Source organism: Trichomonas vaginalis, chromosome IV (assembly GCF_026262505.1).
Source record: "Trichomonas vaginalis G3 chromosome IV, whole genome shotgun sequence".
NCBI classification, from domain to species: domain Eukaryota; phylum Parabasalia; order Trichomonadida; family Trichomonadidae; genus Trichomonas; species Trichomonas vaginalis.
In genome coordinates, this window is record NC_067206.1 from 19,354,948 (window position 1) to 19,372,522 (window position 17,575).

Below are 17,575 nucleotides of genomic sequence, written 5' to 3' on the forward strand. Positions count from 1 at the left end.
TCATTATTTTTCTCATTCATGACCTCAGAACTTAAGCTTTCTTATGAATGAAGTCTTAGTCTGAATAGAAAAGTTAAACTTTTCAGCAAAGCAAGGACTAGAAGACTTACATAAGTCAAATCCAATCTCTTGACCATCATGAAGTGCTTTGTAAAGTTTCATAACACTGAACTCAGAGTCTTTGTCAAATTTTCCTTGCGGAACCATTAAACCTTTATCTTCATCATAGAAACACTGAACAGAGTCAGGAAACATTTCATTAGCGGTTAAAGCAATAACATCTTGCTTCACGCCTTTCATTCTGCAGTGGAATGCAACTTCATTTAAATCATTCGTGAGTAAGTCTATGTAAGTCTTCTTTCCACAAAATATTGACTTGTATGCTAAACTTTGTTTATCTTTTGTGATTTCTGCGAAGTCGCTATGAAACTGACCAAGGTTTTTACCAATGAGAACTCTTCCATAACGTTTCTCAAACTCTTCAGCTAAACGAGGGATATCTTCATTGTAGAGATGCATACTGTCGGTATCGCTATAAAAGATGTCCATTCCTAAGTCCTCAGCAGTACAGAATACTTCACACATTATTCTCTTCGACATAGACAGAATGTTAACACCAAGTGGACAGAAGTTAAAGTGTCTGCAAATACTTTTCGTTAGCTTGAAAATAGTTTTATCTGAACCATCCAAACCTTCGAACTTCACTATATGGTTGTAGTTTCTGATGGCATATCTTATAGCATCTTTGTCATCTACTATGGTTATTTTTGACTCAATCGGAGATAGAATAGTTTTGCCATAAATACTGTTCAGAATGAGCTTTATATTTTCTTGCAAAGGATTTCCTTCTTTCTTATACTTTAACCTTAACTCAAACAACTTCTTTACTTCATCTCTTATTCTAATATCTCTGTTTCCATCGTAATAGTATCCTTGCAACACTTCACATTTGACACCTTGATATTTTATGAGGTCTTGTAATGTTATATGGTCAACATACATTAAACAGCAAGTGTTTGAACTTCTGGGAACGTTAAGTTCTGGATTTAGTTCAGGGTCACAAACTATTAAAGGAAAGTGTCTATGTATTCCAATCTCTGTTATCTTAATGAGAACAAAGAAGCCAGACATAAACTTTTCACCAATGGGTTCCTTTTGGTCGTCATCAAATAAATGTCTCATGAGATACTCTGTGCTTAACATTTCTTTCTTCATAACCTTTGGAATACCTTCTAAAGTATAAAGTCTTGCTATAGCGGATGGATATAATGAAACAGCGTCGAAATCAGCAATGAGTTTCTTTTCGCTCTTTTGTTTAATGTTATCTGACAACATACATCTTCCACCTTGAATACAGCGTGAAATAAATTCTCTTGGTTTATTTGAGAGGTCATAAAATTTCCATTCGGGAAGTATACTCTGTTCTCAAATAATTTGTTAGCAATTGAACAAATACTAACGTAGTCATAAACGTTTAAATCAAATTCTTTCAATATGTCATTGCGGAACTTAACAAAACCTTCTCTTAAAATTCTTACATCTTGTTTGCAATAAAATGTGCTATACTTTTCTAAGTCGAAGTGGTTCTCATCTATTCTGCAACCTTTGATGGAATCTATGTTTTTCATGAATGTATCTGCATCCCGGATAAACTTACATGCTTCAGAAATGACACCAGTTCTGTTGTCATTTGCTAACAAAATACTGCTGTAGTAGTTATATGGAAATACTTCTTTCGGTCCTGTTTGTAAGTTAAACATAGCAGGAAATAGTTTAAGCTTCTTATTTATAACACTGTAAGAGTCTTTTATAATAATTGCCCTTCCTTTATATAAACCAGTTATTTGCATTGTTCGTGAACCTTTAATGATGGGAGTTCCTTTCACTTCTGTCATGTGTCTTAAGATGAAGTTTATATCATAGCTGAGGTTATGGAAATATATTAAACTCTTGTCAGGAAGTCGCTCCAAAAATTCTGTTGCACAGTTCTGACCCCAAATGCTTTCACTCACTGAACCATCTTCACTGTCATAACAGATGTTAAAAGCTTTATGAAAGCCATCCGTACTACACTCAAAGTCAGCAAAGAAAACGTGCTCAGGAATGAACTTACATTTAGCTTTATTTACTTCTTTTGACTCTGCTTTCTTCTTCAGTTGTACACAATACTTTGGAGCATATGTCAAATCTTTAAATGGTGCAAGGTTCTGTTTATATAAGTCAGTCGTATATGTGAAAAGTTCTCCATAAGAAATAGGTTCGAAATATTTGCACTCCCACAATGTTTTCATAACATCCCATAGCGGTGTAGTTCTATCCATGCGAACAATGTATTTATCATCTCTCTTTGTATAAATCTTCATCTGTTTCTCAATGTTCATTCCACCACAAGCTTTGAGAATTTCTATATAGTTGCGAATGAAATATGTTGTCATTGGTAATCTTTCGTTTAACATGTAGTGGTCTTCAACAAGAAGTAAGTCAATAGTTCTAACAGTTTCACATTCTTTTGGTATATATCTCTTTATTTCATTATGTCTTGAGTCATTGAAATAACCAATGGTAACATTAAATGCTATACCTGTTGCGTCAGAAATTTCTTGTACTTTACTTTGAGGAAAGTCTCTAACACGAATGACTTCTCTCATGTGGTCAATAGTCTCTCCATCTACTCCAGCCTGAATGCAAGCATAAACGAAACAATTGTCTTCTGTCATAAGTGTTGCAGTTCTTTTGTTCAATTCATTGAAGATTTGGTAGCGCTCAAGATTTATAGGTAATGTGCAAAGATACTTCCAGAACTGACCGCTTCTCTTCTTATAAAACTTCTTTTCACCATTATCTTTCCAAAAGCTTTCTATAAGTGCTGGGTTTCCTGTTTGCTTAAGAGCTTCCAAAATGGCTTTCTGGTCATTTGTCAGTGTGCTTTCATCTTTATATGGTCTCTTTTTTGGTTTGCCTTTCTTTACATCTGACATCGTTAAGCCTTCATATTCTGTTAAATCATACATCTTTATTTCAGTAAGATTCTTTATGTTTGTCAGAAGAAGTCATAGTGCATTTCAACAATACCTGCAGCATTTGCTTCTATCTCTGATATAAAGTTCTCCTTCAAGAGCTGATGTAGTAATGTTCCAATATTATTGAGGTTTAACGTAGAACATTCATACTTTCCACCAAGTTTATAACATACCATCCATCTCTGTTGTGAGTTTATTTTAATTTTCTCTAAGAGTCTCATGAAAACCTTACCGAAATGTTTGTGTAAGTAGTCTCTGTTTGGTTCATCTAAAGCTTCGATGTTAAAGTCAATGAGTCTATTGCGTGACTTCACATTTCTCTTCCTATTCTCTTCATCTTTCTTTAACCATCTCTCACCTTCTTTTGGTTTGTCGTCAATGGAACGAATGACATCGTTAGCTTTGCGAACTTGTTCTATAGCGCTCTTAAACATCTCTCTTCTCTGTTGTTTCAGTGTGTCGTCTCTTCTTCTTGTTTCACCAACGTTTGCATTTGTTATGTCAAACATCTCTTGACGAACATCATGCGAAAGAGCTTTACGAGTATGACCAACGTTCGCATTTGTTATGTCAAACATTTCTCTTCTTACTTCATGAGGTACTGAACGTCTATGATATAAGTCAATAGCAACGTCATTTAAAGGAAAAGTTCTTGCATTTATGAACTCATGAATTCTATCATAACTTATTGCACCATTATAGTCATTGAGGATGTCAGCGAGTGCTTTTTTGTTTGTTGCGTAATGTTTTGCAACATCTATATTAGCTTCTGTAAGAAGTTGTTTTATTTCCGAGTGTTCTAACTTAGACAACTTCCGGTACATCTTTAGTAGGAAATAAAAAAATATTTTTTGAAAAAATTAGATTAGATTTTTTTAAGTTATTTTTCAAAATAATTTAATATTTTTATTTTAATGAAACACATGCAAGATTGCAAGTTCTTTTCATACAATGCTCTCGCTACTGCCATCAAGAATGAGTTCAATAATGCTTCAAATGTTAATGTTATCTTTAACAAGAAGTTTGTGAAAGAATCTAAGTTCGGTCAGTATGTCAGACCATTAGCTATCGTCATTGACCGCAAACGTTATACTTCACAAGAGTTAGCAGTAGTTTTGAAACAAAAGAGTTTCTTCGTGAATGTCAAAGATACTCATTATACTGTCATAAAGAACTCTAACGTTGACTTCTTCAGTATTGCTTTAAATCTTTCCGAACAGAAAGAATATAAGAAAGGTGAAACAAATGTGAAATATTATCCTTCATCTCTGAAGACAATAACGAACAAAGATGTTATACAGAAATTCTTACCAAAGGTTGAAGAAGCTTCAATTGACATTGACGAAGGAAGTGAAATGGTTGAAGAAATTGACCCTGAAGCTATTTAAGCAAAAATATATTTTTGTTCATTCTTCATATCGATATTTTACAACAATTCCCCAATGTATAAACTTTTCATACGCTTTTTCATAAGCTTTATATACCTTCAGAAATTTTGCATAATCTTTAGAAGCATTTAGATATTGTTTAAATGCTTTGTATGTCTTCAAAAATTTTGCATAATCTTTTACATGTTGTTCGTTCTCTTCTTCTGTTAAGAGTTCCGAATATTCTAAATTCATGTTCTTTCATATGAGATAAAATTTTATAAAAAAATAAAATTAGCTTAGATTTTTTTATTCTTCCTCTTTGAAGTTGTCGAAATATTCTGTTATTTTTTCCTTCAGTAATGTTAAGTCTTCTTTAAATGTAAGTATTGTACAACCTTTGATGTCATAGTGTGTTTGAGGAAGAGTATTTTTGACAATTTCCTTTATTTGCTCATTCGGTGTCATTGAAATCGGTAAGTTTTCACGATAGAACCAGTTTCTGTCAGATTTATATATTTTAGCAAGGTCATAAAAGCTTTTGTTGTTTCTTCTGACTAAATGCAACATAACCATATCTCTGTCTTCTTCTTTCTCCAACTCTTCAGTATATATCATATACTTATAACTCTTTTCCGTTCCTTTTGGTACTGAACGCGGTATTCTTTTCTGTATGCTTTTGTCTTTGGATTCAATGACTTCATCTTTTGCTTGAAGTTTCTTTTCCATCTCTCCACGTTCTTGTCTGTGAAGTTCGTCAAGAAGTTTACAAACATACCATGAATAGCGAGCTGAAGCCCATTGTGCCACATTATTTACGAGAAGTCTATGAACATAATATCCTCTCAAACCGTTTGGCAATTTTTCACGATTTTCATAGAGTTTTGGCGACTGGGGTTTTTTACCTACTCGCTGTTCTTCACTGTTTTCAGAAAAAAGTATGTCTCGCTGTTCTTCACTGTTTTCAGAAAAAAGTATGTCTCGCTGTTCTTCACTGTTTTCAGAAAAAAGTATGTCTCGCTGTTCTTCACTGTTTTCAGAAAAAAGTATGTCTCGCTGTGCTTCGCTCAAAAGTTCTTGTGTGCTTTGGTTCCTAAACCAGTCTTTAGGAAGCTTAGTATCTGGAGCAAAACATGCTGTCAAAATACTTTGCATTTGGTACATATCGTCTTTGACCGAACGAATGAGACGGAGTTGTTTGTTAAACTGTATGTACTCGTATTCTTCATTTATAGCTTCATGGACTATAACTGTTGTTGTGTTCTCTGTTGTTGACATTACTGTCTTTACATACAAAATAAAAAAATAAATAAAAATAAAACTAACTTTATTTTTTTTAAGTTTGGTCATCCTTCACGGTATGACAAATATACTATATTTTACTTAAAAATATGCAAGCGGCTCATAGCTCAGTGGTATGGGCTACCTCGTTAAAGGCGTCGAAGACCTCGGTTCAAATCCCGATTCGCGCAGGTTTTTTCCTTTTATGCAGTGAAATTTCATGTACATAGGTTACTTTGGTGTTAGACCCTAGTGAAGAAAATAGAACGATATAAGTTTACATTTGTAAAGTTGGACGATAAAAATCTCTGCTACTGTCAGTAAAAGTACTGCTACTGTCAGTAAAAGTACTGCTAATGTCAGTAAAAAGGAAAATTTGAGAGGGTTTTCGACGATAAAGTACTGCTACTGTCAGTAAAAGTACTGCTACTGTCAGTAAAAGTACTGCTACTGTCAGTAAAAGTACTGCTACTGTCAGTAAAAGTACTGCTACTGTCAGTAAAAGTACTGCTACTGTCAGTAGCAATGGTCGAAGTCGAACCTACCGACGAGGCAATTTACCTAATTGAAATTAACGAGCTTGTTAAAGACTTCCTCAGGCAGAATGTAAAAGGCAAGCTTGTTAACGGTTAGAAACCGTATAGAACCTTCATTTTTTTCCTCAAAAATAATGTTTATGTTAGAATATTAGAAAATAACATTTTTTCTAACATAAGCGTTTTACATGGTAAACGTTATTTTTGGAATTTTGTGAAAACTCAACGGTTTGACACATGCCATATGCCATTTTACTCAGAATTTTGTGCTGAATTCAGCAAAAATAATGTTTATGTTAACATGTTAGATCTAACACGTTTTCTAACCTCTTTTCTAACATCGAAGAATTTTGTTGCTGAATTCAATAAAAATAATGTTTATGTTAACATGTTAGATCTAACACGTTTTCTAACCTCTTTTCTAACATAACTATTTACAAGCGTTTTACATGGTATATGTTGCGATGGTTCATGACTTTAAACAGTTTTGTAGCTTCTATTTCTTCTTTTAGTACATCGAATGTTTTAACTATGCCGAAAGTTTCTTTATACTTCTTCTTGACGTCAGATAATAGGAAATCGTCAGCAGTTGGATAGTTTTTGTTCAGAAATTCTAACATGTCCATTTTATCTTCTGCTGGCTTTTCTGCTTCTTTCTTTAAGTCTGCATAGTCGTTTCTCATTCTTTCTATCTCTTTGACTGAGTAGTTATATTTCCTAATTGCTGCCTTACATTTTGAACATTGCGGGTTCATTTTTGCGTTATACATTGAAATAAAACCAGCTAAAACAACTAAGGCGTCAATTGCTCTCTTCATCTCAAACATAGCGGGTCTTATTTGTTTGTTCCATACTTTGCCTCTTCTATCTTTATCTCTTATTTCCCAAACACATTCAGCAACTAACGAAACAAAGTTGTCGTAGGTCTTAAATTCTTCAGATTTATATATGTCAGAAACATTCTTATATACCATGTCGCAATCTTTGTCCATAACCTTATGGTTGCAATGAAAACCAAGGAATTCATAATTTACTTTACGTATGAACTTCTTTATTTCTACTGAGTCAGTAACTTTAACTTCAATTTCGTCGAATTCAGGAATAGTGAGTTTTTGTTGTTGGATTTCAGGCAATTTGGGTAAATGGTCAATAATGTCCTGCATTTCATAAAGATATTCTTCATTTTCTTCATCTTTCGCACTACAGTCTAAATTACTTGTTAAAAGTTCTTGCTTTATCTTCTGGATTTTTGTTTCGAAAGTATATGAAGAAGGAATGAAGTTTTTCATCTCTACCAACATTGACGTAGGATTCATGACTAACGAGTTTGGTGCTGTTGTTTGAATTGTTGTTGTGCCGATTGTTGAAATCATATCTTTTATACAAAATAAAAAAATAAATAAAAATAAAACTAACTTTATTTTTTCTGTCTTAAGGAAATTCATGACAAATTCAAGAGGTTAGAAAACGTGTTAGAAAAGATGTTAGATCTAACATTCTAACATAAACATTATTTTTGTCTGATTTACACTCATTACGAAGAAGTCTTGACAAAACATTTACGAAGAAGTTTTGACAAAACATGTACGAAGAAGTTTTGACAAAACATTTACGCTCATTACGATGAAGAAGTTTTGACAAAACATTTACGCTCATTACGATGAAGAAGTCTTGACAAAACATTTACGAAGAAGTCATGACAAAACATTTACGAAGAAGTCATGAAAATTCAAGAGGTTAGAAAACGTGTTAGAAAAGGTGTTAGATCTAACATTCTAACATAAACATTCTCGTCAAATACAAAAAAATCCCTGAAATCATATCTTTACATACAAAAAAATAAAAAAATAAATAAAAATAAAACTAATTTTATTTTTTCTATCTTTCACAAAAGACCAAAAATAAACGCTTTACATGTATTTTTCAGCAACTTCGTCAAATAATTTTATAGCTTTATCTATCTCATCTACTTCAAACGTTTCTTTACCTTTTATGGGAGCACCATACATTTTCTCAAACTTTTCAAGTAGTTCTGTTTCTGCAGCTCTCATATCATTAACAAACACAACCTTGACTCTATTGACTGTAGAGTCATATCTTTGAGTTATATTATATGTTCTTCCTATCTTATATCTCTTTGTATTGAAGTCCTTCGGTTTCTGAACGATGTAAAGTAAGCCTTCACTGCAACGTTCCGTATCGAATGAACCATATGTTATGAAGTTATATCCAACAACTGGGTCTAACCATAACAAAACTATTGGTATAAGACTTTTGTCTATAAGATATGCTCTTGTTCCATGAAATGCTACTGATATCATGAGCTTAGGATTTCTTGTCAAAATTTTCTGAGTAGAAGCAATTCTAACCCAGTCCATCGGTCTCTTTCCAGATGGAGATAAAATGTCTGACAAAGAATATTTGTTGTATTTCTTTGAGTATCTTACGTTTAAATCACCTATTCTAACCAATTTGGTGTCATTGTCTATCTTTCTAACTGTTTCAAACTCAATGTTTGTCATATATGTCTTTACATACAAAATAAAAAAATAAATAAAAATAAAACTAACTTTATTTTTTCTGTCTTAAGGAAATTCATGACAAATTCAAGAGGTTAGAAATGAGGTTAGAAAACGTGTTAGATCTAACATTCTAACATAAACATTATTTTTGGTGTAAATTTATGAAAACATTAATGATATCATGACTGTTCTCATTCATGTCTGATTTACATCTAATGAAAAAGTTTAGAAGAATTTTCTTATTCTTTCTGGCATATTTTTGTCTTTCCAGTACTCCCGCTCTAATGGTCCCAGATGTGTTGGCTTTGACTCTCTCAAGTTCTTAGATGGTATAACATCTTCAACGCCTCCTTCATATCTTACTTTATAAGTGTCATCGTTTATGTTGTAGTCAAGTATTTCAATAACCACTCCTCGCTTTGCTTCGTCAATGGTTTCAGCAAGTTTGCCATTACTACTTTCAACTAATTTATGACGAGGATAAAACGCAATAGAGTCGTCAGCAGCTTTTATAAGATATCCATTACCTTGCGTAGAGTCTACGATATAATAATTTCGACTTAACCTTAAACGTTTCTTTGTCAACGGTTTGTCGTCAAGAACTACACGAACTTTTGTACCAGGAATGAGGGTAAATTATGTTGAATTTCTGATATTTTGTGTTTGACTTCGTTTCTTTTGTATATACTTTTCTTCTTGTTGTTGTGTCATTGAATTTGGTGTATGGCCTGTTGTAGAATGCGTTGAGGAATTATATACTTCGAGAAAATGTTTCATTGTTTCTTCGGTAAAGTCTCGCTCTTGATTTAAATCTCTGAGCGTTCTTATGAAGCGGTTTATGATGCCGAGTATGTTATGGTTATGGTCTTCAGTAGTGTAGTGAGTTATGTTATGCTTAATGAGAAATTCTGTGATTTCATTGCTGAGGTATGCACTGTCTTGGTCTGATGTTAAAGTACTTGGGTTATGTTCTGCCACGAACTTTTGTAAAACTCTTAAAACTTCACGAGTTCCTTTATTTTTCATTGGATATGCATATGCTTTACGAGTGTTAACATTAATGAAGATGAGGAATGGTTTATGTCCTCCTTTTCTGCTTTGAATGAGAGTGTCAAATTGGTATGCGTCAGGAGTGTTGGAGTAAATTGGTAAAAAGTAGTCGTAAGGGTTTATTTTTGTTTGATGTACAACATTTTTGTCAAAGAACCTTTTCACTTCAGCTCTGTTAGTAAATCCCCAACTCTTTGCAGCTTCATTGAACTTCTTAAATGACCTCCATGGATGTTGTTCGAATACTTCTTTCAAGCTCATTTATGTAAAGTTAAAGATTTTATTCAAGACGGTAAGCCCGCAAAGCAGGCTCAAGCGCGTTCATTGAACGCGGTACCATGCAAATACAGTCACAAATGGTGGCATGTAATCTGCACCCGAGCCTGTTGGATTTGTTGTGAAAGTATGGACATGATTTCCTCCCGGTTCAGTTTGTCGAAAAGTCTTTTTTGCTGCATTGTTATAAGATGGAGATAAAACATCATTGCCAGCTTCATACTCTGAGTTGTATAATGGATGGTCTCTTAATGAGTGGCTATGGTCGCCAGAAAAGTTTGTAGTTCCTGTATGAGTGTGCGGTGGAAGGTTTGCTTCTTTAATTTTCTTCGAACCTCCTGTTTGCTTTGAAGAGTTAGCACAGTATAAGAATTTGTCTACAATCTGCTGCCATGTACCAAAACCTAAAACACTTGCTGGATTTGTTGAGTTCATTGACGTATAAATAGAACCAACAGGATATAATGTTTGAAGAATCTGGGCCTTCATTGTTTGAAGCTCTGTTTTGTCTGCTTTCTTATCTAACATTGTTGGTAGTTCATATGCTTCAAAGTTTCTGGCATGATCTTCGATATTCCTGCAACTCTTATCTAAATTGTTAAGAGTATCTTTTACGCTTGTACTTGGATTCTCTAAAGGTGCACTTGAACCAAGGTCAAAGTTCAGTATTATGTCATCAGCTCTAACAGTAGTGAAGGATTTATGTGTATGATTTTTGTCTGCTTTACTATTTAATGTAGCTTGAAGTTCATTTATATCGGAGATATTGTGTTTATGAGATTTCAAAACTTTGTTCGTTGCGTCAAGTTCATCTTTGTCAGCTTTACTTTTAATAGCATCTTCAAACGTTATTTTTGACTTAACTCTCAAAGTAAATCTTGGTTCAACTAATACACCGTTAACATTGAAAGTAGAGGCATAAATTTCACCGGTATAACCAAATGCTTCTGGTGCTTTAGCTACATCATACTGTACAGTACAGCTTATGTCATAACCTTTAGCACGAATGTATTTATATCTTCTTTCATTAACATTTTTTGTTTCGCTTCATCACTTCGTGTTAAATATCCATGATAGTCCGTTATAATCTGTTCATCTGAACTTATATAATGAACATGGTTCTTGTCCGCTTTACTATTTAATGTAGCTTGAAGTTCATTTATATCGGAGATATTGTGTTTATGAGATTTCAAAACTTTCTTCATTGCGTCAAGTTCATTTTTGTCCGCTTTACTATTTAATGTAGCTTGAAGTTCATTTATATCGGAGATATTGTGTTTATGTTCTTTATCTGCTTTTTTGGCTAATTTCTCTTCTATCTCATTTATTTCAAGTTCATGCCTACCACCACCTCCCGAAGAAGTATTTTTCTTCAGCTCTTGAAGAACGTCCACTTCGCCATCTTTGGTGTCAATAATGAGACTTTGAGTTAAAACCTTTCCTGTCTTAATGGATGTTTGTAAAACTTCTTCTTCACCATGTTCGGGGTCATGGTCGTCATCATATTTTGTGAAATCAGAGATGTTGTCATACATTAAGCATATCTGTCTCAAAAGTTCTGCTATTTGAAACTGGAACGAAAGATATACAGAACTTTCATCATCTCCTAAAGTCAAGTCTGCTTTCTTAAGTATTTCTTGAATGTATGCAATGAGAACAGAGTACCTTGGAAAATATTCGAACAATATTTCATTAGCTGTTGGTTTTGGTGGTTCTTCTGGAGTTTCTGTTGTTTCAGTTCCTTCTGTAGGTTCTGTTGGAGTTTCTGCATCTCTTGACTTCAATGCTCTTGCTCTCAAAGACCTAAATGTTAGAGCACCGGGTTTTACAAAGGACTTTATAAATGCTTTAATAGTTCCTGGTAAGTTATTGTTAGCATTAAGTAAGTTCCTTATGCTTCCATCATGTACGTCCATAGCACTATGTAAAAAATCTATACTTTTCTTGTAGTCAGCAATAGACTGACTGTGATTTTTTAAAGATTTGTCAATACCTTTAAGCCAATCTTCATGCATGTCTGATACTGAGCCAAGAATATCATTTGCTTCCTTTAGTGTATTTTGTGCTTTCGTAAAGTATCCAATCCCGTACGTGCATTGTTTGCTATACGTCTTACAGTATCTATTTGACTCCTTGTTTCTTGCATCCAACCAGATAAAGTTTTAATAGTATCCGAACCATTTGAAATGAAGTTCAAAGCATTTTTAACGTCATCTAAAGCTTCTTCACCAAGTACTGCCCATATCTTTCCGATTTGGTATTGAAGAACTCCATATGAAGCAGCTGTTAAACCAGTATTTATAAGGTCCCATATCCATGATTTAGCAGTTTTTCCATCCTTTCCATCCTTTCCATCCAAACCGTTTTCGCCTTGAGGTCCTTGATTCCTTGTATTCCTTGTTCCTTGTATTCCTTGTGGTCCTTGTGGTCCGGTGTCACCCTTCTCTCCTTTCAGTTCATCTTTATGTTCGTTATAATATTCTAATGTCATAAGGTGTACATCATTACTGTTACCAGCAACGCCAAGAATTTGTTTCTCATTCATGACTAAATTCTTTAGCATTTAATGTTGTCGTCAAATCGAAAGCTCTTTAACAATTCAATGAGAACATTCAGTACTTTCACTAATGAGGTATCTACTGTAGAATTTATATATTGCACCGTTCCATCATTTATGATAGGAACTTTACTTATTGTAATGAATGGGTCATAAGTGTTAAAAGTATCGAAATCAATGACTTTTTTAGTTTTTCCATCGTCAATGACTAAATCATTGCCTTCAATGGGTTAAAGTTGAGTTTTCGTTTACTAGTTCATGTGCTCTTCTTGCTTCATTTGTTTCATACGCATATGCAGCAATAGTCATATTTTAATGAGAATAAAATGTTGTTCTATTTGCAAAGTACAGACCCAAACGAATATGGAACAGTAAAGCTTCAAACAAACTTAGGTCTTCAGAATGAAGCACTTGCTTTCAGAGTTGTTGACTTCAATACTATCGCAACTTTTGTCATAACAGATGAAACAGATTTCATAGAGATTGAAATAGATGACAAAAGAAGTTTTATAACATTTCCTAACAGAGCAGAGTATAGAATAGATAAAATTGCTGGAGTCATAGATACTCTCATAAATGAAGAAACTATTGACAACATAGATGTCGAACTCTCTTCTGAGGGAACATTGAAGTTCAGTAGCAAGAAAGAGTTCAAGATAACACGAATGAGTCATAGAGTTCAATTGCTTCTGGGAGCATACCATATGCAACTACCTTTGAAAAGTGTTGACAAAACGATTGAGATGAAATCTGTTCCATACGTATGTTATGGTAATTGTTTATACATTGAGTCTAAAATAGCTAATGTCACAGGTATTTCAGGAGTTAATAGTAAAGGTTCAGTAGAATATAAATCCTTCTGTTATGCAGTCAATTCAATGTTCATTCCAAACGTTCCTGTCATAGCAACTCATTAGGTAAATGGGTTCGCATTAGTCCTCATAATTTGAAAGACATGCAATTTAGACTTGTTGACTTTCAGGAGGAGCCTGTAGAACTGAAGGCACCAGTGCGAATGACTGTTGAAGTTGACTTTTTTAGAAAATATTAAATGCAACAGCTTACAAGAGAACTCAGAGCTAAAAATATAAAGTATGAATTTATGTATTAGGTCATGAACTTTGGTTGTTGCTGTTTGATGAAACAAATGAGTTAGTTATGTCAGTCAAGAGAACAGAAAAAATATTGTGTTAGTGAAAACTGCACCAAGTCAATAAGATTAGGTTTGCATTATGAAGATGATTCGATACTGTTGAAGAAGTTTTGGATAGATATTACAAATTGCTTTAATTTACTAAAACATATTTCAAGCAAAGTTTATATTCTGTTGAAAGTTTTGTATACTCGTTCGAATATTTATACTTAAACTCAACTCCTGGAGTACCTGGTGTTTCAATGATGCGGATGTTACCTATTTTCATGAATGGTGGCGTTTGACCACAGCATTCGATTTCAGGGTCGAGATAGTCAATGACACATTGTTTCCCTGTTATTCGTGATATAACTTTTCAAGGTCCTCCTTTGTTAGAATTATTTGGTTCTTACTTATAAGATTTGTCAAAAGCTTCTTATCGTCTTTGAGTAAAATTGTTTGGTATAACTGAAGAAGGTAATGGTCTACGTTATCTGAAGGATTTGTTTGAACATTTGTGTAAGGATTGTCGTTGGCTTCTCTTGAAAGAATTTGGTCCAGTGGTGGATACTCTAACTTAACATCTGATGTAGCGTTAGCGTTGAAGCTGAGTTTAAATTCACGGATTTCAGTTCTGGTTCTTTTTCTTTCAAACACTCTGAACTATAGTTCTTATGACAATATTGTTTGTCGTTCGTGAGTCAACATTTGATGTTGGTTCAATTGGAACATTAACGGCACCAGCTAAGATGGATTTGCTTCTCATTTCATATAGAATAAAAACCTTTTATATGTATGAAATGAACAATATACTCGACAAGGGTTTGAATGTAAAGCTAACGAATGAAAATATTGTTGAATTCACTGAGACAGGTGCTGTGTATAAAGATGTAGAACTACTGAACAAAAGAGCTAAGGGAAGAAGCAGGAACATGAACAAAGGGTGGAAGCCTATAAAAATTTATGTCAATGATGGCTCAGGAGGTTCAAACATAAAGTATGCAGAAAGTTATAGAGTTTATGCTCTCAAAGGTGAAAAGCCTTCATTTAAGAACAGCTATTCTAACACATATCCTCAAAAGCTAACGGATGGGGAAGTGGATGATATGAATGACAGCAAAAATATTAACAGAAATGGCGACAGAGATGCATGGAATTTGTTTACCATCAGTCAATTGAAGGTTAAACTTTAAAACAATGTTGGTCGTTCCCATGGAATATTTTTGACTTTAATGGTATTAGTCATGATATGAATCTCAAGGTATGAACGAGGAGAGATGAGAGACTTATATGCTTCCCAAATTTCTTCAAAAGGTAATGTTATACCTGACTGTTTCCAAATGAGTTCAATATCATAGCGTGAGAAACCTTGAAAGATAACGAAGTCAGTTATGAGACGTTTTATGTTTAAAGCTAAAAACCTCCATGTTTGCATAAGTATTGCTACAGTTAAGTGGTAATGTCTGACTTTAGTAATGATGTTAGCTAATGGTGAGTCAGGCTTTGACACTAAACCTTTTCCGGCGAAGTCGTCGCAAACGAGCAGAGTGTTTGAAGGATACTTTTTGAAGGGGTATTTTGAAAGTTTTGATAGAATGTAGTTTGTCAGTCGTTTCATATCGTAAACTCCTGAGTACTGACGTAAGTGGTGTTTGTCAATAATTCTTTCCATCTCCTCAGAAGTCTTTTGCATTCCTGACTGTATAAATTCAACGATGGCATAATATTTCCTCTTACGTCGAATGTAACGTTGAAGAAATTCAATGAGTTCACTGTCTGGAACTTTAACGACAGAGGCTTGAACTTTTTGACATAAATGTTTTCGCTGTTGAGTCCATAGAGTCTGAAGTTGCTGATATAATGATTTGGTCATAGTAGAGTCGTTTCCTAAACGTTCTGTTATGAGTATATGACGAATGAGGTTAAATGTCTTACCTGAACCCATCTTTCCACAATAGAAATAAACACCATTTGAACAGAACTCATAGTCCTTACTGAAAGGAAGAATGAGAGAAGAGTTAAGTTTGTCTGTAGTTTCATTCATGTCTTCATCTACGTCATGTATTAAATGCTTCATTTTATCTCCATTAAAAATGCAAGTCAGAAATATTCAGAACATAGCACCGAGTCTAACTGACAAGAGTATAAAGATATACTATGAACACGTTATGATGAAACCTACCAAAATTCAAGAAAGTCAGTATACTTATGAATATCCAAGACACTGGGTAGAGTATGTAGGAGGTGAGAAAGCTATTGAAATCAGACAGGTTCGAAGTATTCCAGCAGGAAGAACAATATTATTGAAGAACTTTAATGTTTTGAGATATAATGATGAAACAAAGAAGCAAGATAGTTTCCCTGTTGCTGTGTATGTGAACTTAGATACAGGAGATGACATGAAAGTTTTTAATACAAAGCTTCAAACGGTAGTGAGAGAACAACTGACTGTGGAAGGACATCCATTACCTTCAGAAGTTACCATAGCATATAATTTTTGAAACAAACTCAATAGATTTTAAAGTCGTCTCTGCAAAGAAGTCAGGTTTTACATTTAATGAAGCAGATGTCTATTCGAATGAAAACTTCAAAGCTATTGCATGGTTAGATAATGACGATTGCTTTAAGAAAATATTTAAATACAGTGACTCAACGATGTCAATAGATGACCTTCGTGGAATGTTACCATCGACGTTTACAGTAGAAGGTTCAGCAGGATTGCTTACAAGATTGTCAATTGGTGGTATTTGGTCTCGTGAGAACATTGTATAAAATCCAGTATAAGTGAATTTGCTGAAGAATCTATATTATGTCTTTCAAACTACATGTATTCGCCGCCGAAGCATTATAGTATAACAAACTTTGTCAGTAAGTTTAACATAAGACTTGTCGAACCTTCTTCAATGAAAGATGTTGTGCTACCTAAAGATGGAAAGGATGGACTCATTATTGAAATGATTTTAATTGCATATTAAATGAGCTTGTTCTTGAAGGTCATTCATGATGAAATAACTGTTGTAGAAGATGTTAGCAATTGTTCAGACATTTTGAAGCGTATAGATGATATAAGAAAGAAGTTAGATAGACCGCAAAGCGGTGAGGGCGAAGCCCGTGAGAACGCTTATGTTTCATTGACTTTCTCCAGTAACGAGAACTTTTATGAGATAATATTGAAGAGAGATGATTTTAATATGGTGTAAATGGTAGCTTGGGCAGCTTTAGGCGCAATGGGAACAAAAGCATTAGCATTTGGAGCAAAAGCACTTGGAGCTTATGACGCAGTAAATAAAATGAGTGGAGGAAGGGTTTCGAAGACATTAGATGCAAATAAAGGGAAGATTGGAGGCTGGGTTGCAAAGAAGTTAAGATTAAATAAAATAGGGCTCATAAATAAAGCATCCAATTTGGTTGCGACTGAGTCAGAAAATGCTTTAGGAAAGGACGATGAGTTTGCAAAACACGCAAAAGACTTTAATGACCAGATGAAAGGTGAAACAATGCATTTAAATAGAGTCGATGGAACTAAAGAAAATGTTTCTTCTCCACAACTTCCACCAGTAGTTCTTCCGTATGGTCCCTATGGAATGTATGGAAACCCTTATGAACGACCATTTGACCCATTGACTGGTGGAAGTAACTGGTATCATTACGGACGAAGAAGAAAGACAGTCAAGTTGGAGACAGACGTGAAGAAAGCAACTAAAAAGAAACCAAGGAAGAGAGTTATAAAACAATGAATTCAACAGGGTTAGAAATGAGGTTAGAAAACGTGTTAGATCTAACATTCTAACATAAACATTATTTTTGCGCTATGTTTTCATACGTGTGGGAGTG

At 34.0% G+C, this 17,575-nt stretch overlaps 7 protein-coding genes and 4 pseudogenes across 11 annotated transcripts, besides 2 other annotated features; 3 read left to right on the forward strand and 8 right to left on the reverse strand.

Annotated features, from left to right (window-relative positions):
• Nucleotides 1-17,575: part of a mobile genetic element that runs on past both edges of the window.
• TVAGG3_0127970 (organellar and viral DNA polymerase type B) lies at nt 292-1,335 on the reverse strand (the record flags this gene model as incomplete). The annotated part of the gene is made up of 1 exon (XM_051223822.1): nt 292-1,335. A coding segment is annotated over one exon (1,044 nt), but the record flags the coding sequence as incomplete, so codon positions are not given.
• On the reverse strand, nt 1,752-3,844 carry TVAGG3_0127980 (annotated as a pseudogene). The gene has a single exon. A coding segment is annotated over exon 1 (2,093 nt).
• On the forward strand, nt 3,935-4,408 carry TVAGG3_0127990 (uncharacterized protein; the record flags this gene model as incomplete). The annotated part of the gene is made up of 1 exon (XM_051223823.1): nt 3,935-4,408. One exon carries the CDS (start codon nt 3,935-3,937, stop codon nt 4,406-4,408), a length of 474 nt encoding a protein of 157 aa, XP_051108809.1.
• TVAGG3_0128000 (KilA, N-terminal/APSES-type HTH, DNA-binding family) lies at nt 4,697-5,665 on the reverse strand (the record flags this gene model as incomplete). The annotated part of the gene is made up of 1 exon (XM_001298580.1): nt 4,697-5,665. The coding sequence occupies one exon, from the start codon at nt 5,663-5,665 to the stop codon at nt 4,697-4,699; it is 969 nt and encodes a 322-aa protein (XP_001298581.1).
• Nucleotides 6,864-7,577, reverse strand: TVAGG3_0128010 (organellar and viral DNA polymerase type B; the record flags this gene model as incomplete). Its single annotated transcript, XM_051223824.1, has 1 exon — nt 6,864-7,577. A coding segment is annotated over one exon (714 nt), but the record flags the coding sequence as incomplete, so codon positions are not given.
• TVAGG3_0128020 (organellar and viral DNA polymerase type B) lies at nt 8,115-8,525 on the reverse strand (the record flags this gene model as incomplete). Its single annotated transcript, XM_051223825.1, has 1 exon — nt 8,115-8,525. The coding sequence occupies one exon, from the start codon at nt 8,523-8,525 to the stop codon at nt 8,115-8,117; it is 411 nt and encodes a 136-aa protein (XP_051108811.1).
• Nucleotides 9,196-10,037, reverse strand: TVAGG3_0128030 (annotated as a pseudogene). The gene has a single exon. A coding segment is annotated over exon 1 (842 nt).
• On the reverse strand, nt 10,098-11,587 carry TVAGG3_0128040 (annotated as a pseudogene). The gene has a single exon. A coding segment is annotated over exon 1 (1,490 nt).
• TVAGG3_0128050 lies at nt 11,889-12,918 on the reverse strand (annotated as a pseudogene). The gene has a single exon. A coding segment is annotated over exon 1 (1,030 nt).
• TVAGG3_0128060 (uncharacterized protein) lies at nt 14,533-14,934 on the forward strand (the record flags this gene model as incomplete). Its single annotated transcript, XM_051223826.1, has 1 exon — nt 14,533-14,934. The coding sequence occupies one exon, from the start codon at nt 14,533-14,535 to the stop codon at nt 14,932-14,934; it is 402 nt and encodes a 133-aa protein (XP_051108812.1).
• TVAGG3_0128070 (protein of unknown function, DUF4107 family) lies at nt 16,942-17,478 on the forward strand (the record flags this gene model as incomplete). Its single annotated transcript, XM_051223827.1, has 1 exon — nt 16,942-17,478. The coding sequence occupies one exon, from the start codon at nt 16,942-16,944 to the stop codon at nt 17,476-17,478; it is 537 nt and encodes a 178-aa protein (XP_051108813.1).
• Nucleotides 17,479-17,575: part of a terminal%2Cinverted (terminal inverted repeat of Maverick-2 transposon ID:TVAGG3_0127890) that runs on past the window's edge.